Source organism: Glycine max, chromosome 11, assembly GCF_000004515.6.
Source record: "Glycine max cultivar Williams 82 chromosome 11, Glycine_max_v4.0, whole genome shotgun sequence".
NCBI classification, from domain to species: domain Eukaryota; kingdom Viridiplantae; phylum Streptophyta; class Magnoliopsida; order Fabales; family Fabaceae; genus Glycine; species Glycine max.
Window position 1 is genome coordinate 3,482,674 of NC_038247.2, and position 3,316 is coordinate 3,485,989.

At 36.8% G+C, this 3,316-nt stretch overlaps 1 protein-coding gene across 1 annotated transcript; it reads right to left on the bottom strand.

The window, feature by feature from the left end:
• Positions 1-1,812: 1,812 nt before the first annotated feature.
• Positions 1,813-3,105, bottom strand: LOC106795110 (uncharacterized). Its single transcript, XM_014763667.3, has 2 exons — positions 2,317-3,105; positions 1,813-2,209 (listed from the first exon to the last, which is right to left on the bottom strand). The coding sequence occupies exons 1-2, from the start codon at positions 3,008-3,010 to the stop codon at positions 2,175-2,177; spliced, it is 729 nt and encodes a 242-aa protein (XP_014619153.1). The 5' UTR covers positions 3,011-3,105; the 3' UTR covers positions 1,813-2,174.
• Between the last annotated feature and the right edge of the window lie 211 nt (positions 3,106-3,316).

The following is a 3,316-nucleotide window of genomic DNA, read 5'->3' on the forward strand; positions in this document are numbered from 1 at the left end:
GGCTGCAAGTAAAATATCATCTACATATAAAACAAGAAAGCATATTTTACTCCCACTAACCTTGTGGTATATGCATTGATCCATGGGGTTTTCATCAAAACCAAATGAATAAATTATCCCATGAAACTTAAGGTACCACTGACGAGAAGCTTGTTTTAAACCATATATAGATTTATTAAGCTTGCAAACCAAATGCTCACCACTATTAGAGGAGAAACCTTCAGGTTGTTTCATATAAACCTCCTCCTCTAAATCACCATTAAGAAAAGCTGTTTTCACATCCATTTGTTGCAACTCAAGGTCAAAATGAGCAACTAATGCCAAGATTATACGAAGAGAATCTTTCTTAGATACTGGAGAAAAAGTCTCTTTGTAATCTATTCCTTCCTTTTGAGTAAATCCCTTAGCAACAAGTCTTGCCTTGTATCTCTCAATGTTGCCTAATGAATCCTTTTTGGTCTTAAAGACCCATTTACATCCAATGGTCTTCGCCCCATTAGGCAACTCTACAAGGTTCCAAACTTTGTTACTCTGCATGGAACTCATCTCATCCTTCATGGCATCATACCATAAATTTGACTCTTTACAACTCATGGCTTGATCAAAAGTTTCAGGATCATTTTCAGCTCCAATATTATAGTCAGATTCTTGCAAATATACAATATAATCACTAGGAATAGCTGATTTTCTTACTCTAGTAGACCTCCTTAATGTTGCATCAACATTTTCTTGGGGATCATGTTGTTCAACTGGTTGTTCATCATTTTCATGAATTTGATGATCAACTTGATCTACTAGATTATCAACAACAGTTTGTGGAATGCCAATCATGTGTTGTTCATCATCCCTTTGAACTTGAGGGGTATGAATTACAACCAATCTTTCATTTGACGTGGAAGGTTGAGATTCTATATAATCAATTTCAGAACCTAAGTCCCTCAATTGATCACTCCCACTGATCAAATCATTTTCAATAAATTTGGCATTTCTTGATTCCACAATCCTAGTAATATGATGTGGACAATAAAACCTATAACCTTTAGACCTTTCGGCATATCCAATGAAATACCCACTAATGGTCCTCGGGTCAAGTTTCTTCTCTTGTGGGTTATATATTCTCACCTCAGACGGACAACCCCAAACGCGCATATGTTTCAAACTCGGTTTCCAACCTTTAAATAACTCAAAAGGTGTCTTTGGGACAGCCTTGGTTGGAACACGATTTAATATATACGCTGCCGTCTTTAGTGCTTCAGCCCACAAGGATTTAGGAAGATTGGAGTTGCTAAGCATACTCCGCACCATGTCCAATAATGTTCGGTTCCTTCTTTCTGCCACACCATTCTGATTCGGAGAACCAGGCATAGTGTATTGGGCAACAATCCCATGTTCTTGAAGGAACTTTGCAAAGGGACCAGGTGCTTGTCCATTCTCAGTATACCTGCCATAGTATTCTCCACCTCTATCTGATCTCACTATTTTTATTTGCTTGCCACATTGGTTCTCAACTTCAGCCTTAAAGACTTTGAAGGCATCCAATGCTTCGTATTTGTTATGAAGCAAATAAACATTCATATATCGTGAATAATCATCTATAAAGGTGATAAAATATTTCTGACCATGTGCATCCATATCTGGACAACAAATATCAGTATGAATTATTTCTAATATGCTTGAACTCCTATTAGCACCTTTCTTAGACATGTTGGTCTGCTTACCCTTAATGCAGTCCATACAAGTCTTAAAGTCAGCAAAATCTAGAGTATTGAGTACCCCATCTTTCACTAACCTTTTAATCCTCTCAATGGAGATATGTCCTAATCTCCGGTGCCATAACATAGAGGAATTCTCATTAATATTACACCTTTTAATACCAGTTTGAACATGCATAGAACTATAAGTGGCATTATTTTGTAAACCAAGAAGATAAATACCATCAGACAATATACCATTCCCAACACATTCAGAATTATAAAATAACTCAAATGATGTGTCTTTGAAATTAAAGGAATATCCAAACGGTACAAGCCTTGAAATAGAAATCAAGTTTCGGGAAAAACTTGGTATAAAAAGTCCTTTCTAATTTTAAAATAAAGCCACTACTTAAAGTCAAAATGCAAGTTCCAATGGCCTCCACATGTGAGCCTAGCTTATTGCCTGATAAAATGCTTTGCTCACTTCCCACTGGTTTCCTTAGGTTTTGCATACCCTGTAAAGAATTTGCAATATGAATAGTAGATCCAGAATCAATCCACCAGGTGTTAATATTAACACTAACCATATTAGATTCATAACATACTAATGAGATTGATTTACCTTTCTTCTCAAGCCATTTCTGGAATCCGGGGCAATTCTTTTTCATGTGTCCCTTCTTCTTGCAAAAGAAACACTTTGCCACCTTCTTAATATCAGCTTGAGGTGGTATTTTACCATTCCCCTTCTGATAAGCTTGAGACTTAATTGCTTTGTTCTTCCTATAAGCAGTAGTCAGTAGTGCACTCTCACCCATCTCCATTACAAGCCTTTCTTCTTCCTGAACACACATGGTCATTAATTCATTGATAGACCATTTATCTTTATGTGTGTTGTAGGAAATCTTAAATGGCCCATATTCATGCGGAAGGGTGTTCAAAATGAAATGCACTAGGAAGGACTCAGACATATCAACCTCTAGTTTCTTAAGTTGAGCTGAAATATCTCGCATTTTCATGATGTACTCACGCACACCTTTCACACTGGTGAGCCGAAGAGAAGAAAACTTCATGATCAAGGTGCTTGCTAAAGTCTTATCTGAAGTGATGAACTGGTCATCAATGGCCTTAAGCAAGTCTCGGACCTTTTCATGCTGGTCAACAGAACCACGTATCCCAGCCGAGATTTTAGTCTTAATGAACATCACGCTGAGCCGGTTGGATCGTTCCCACCGCTCATATAGCGCAACGTCAGCTGGGCTACTTTCATTTGTGATTGCAGGTGGTTCGTCTTTCCTTATAGCATAATCTATGTCCATCCACCCCAATTGTAAAAGAATTCTCTCCTTCCATATCTTATAGTTATCTCCTTTGAGTTCGGGAACATCACATTGAATATCAGAAAAATTAATAGTTTGAGAAGCTGCAAAATTCAAAGGCTTATGTCAAAATTTGAGGCATACTAATCTTAATTGTATCTTTTACCAATGTAAACATACCATAAAATTGAATCTTGTGACATAAAAATTGCCTGTGGGCTAAATTTTTAATTCAATAAGAAACAATTAAACCTTATGATAGAATAATCAAATTATTTGCTTAATATTCATGCTTTACGGGTACAA

What these genes read in the sequence shown, in the direction of transcription:
- LOC106795110 (XM_014763667.3), bottom strand. Translation starts at nt 3,010, where the DNA reads ATGGACATAGATTATGCTATAAGGAAAGACGAACCACCTGCAATCACA. An exon ending in GAAATGGCTTGAGAAGAAAG is followed by an intron (nt 2,210 to 2,316) that starts GTAAATCAATCT and finishes AATTCTTTACAG; the next exon opens with GGTATGCAAAACCTAAGGAA.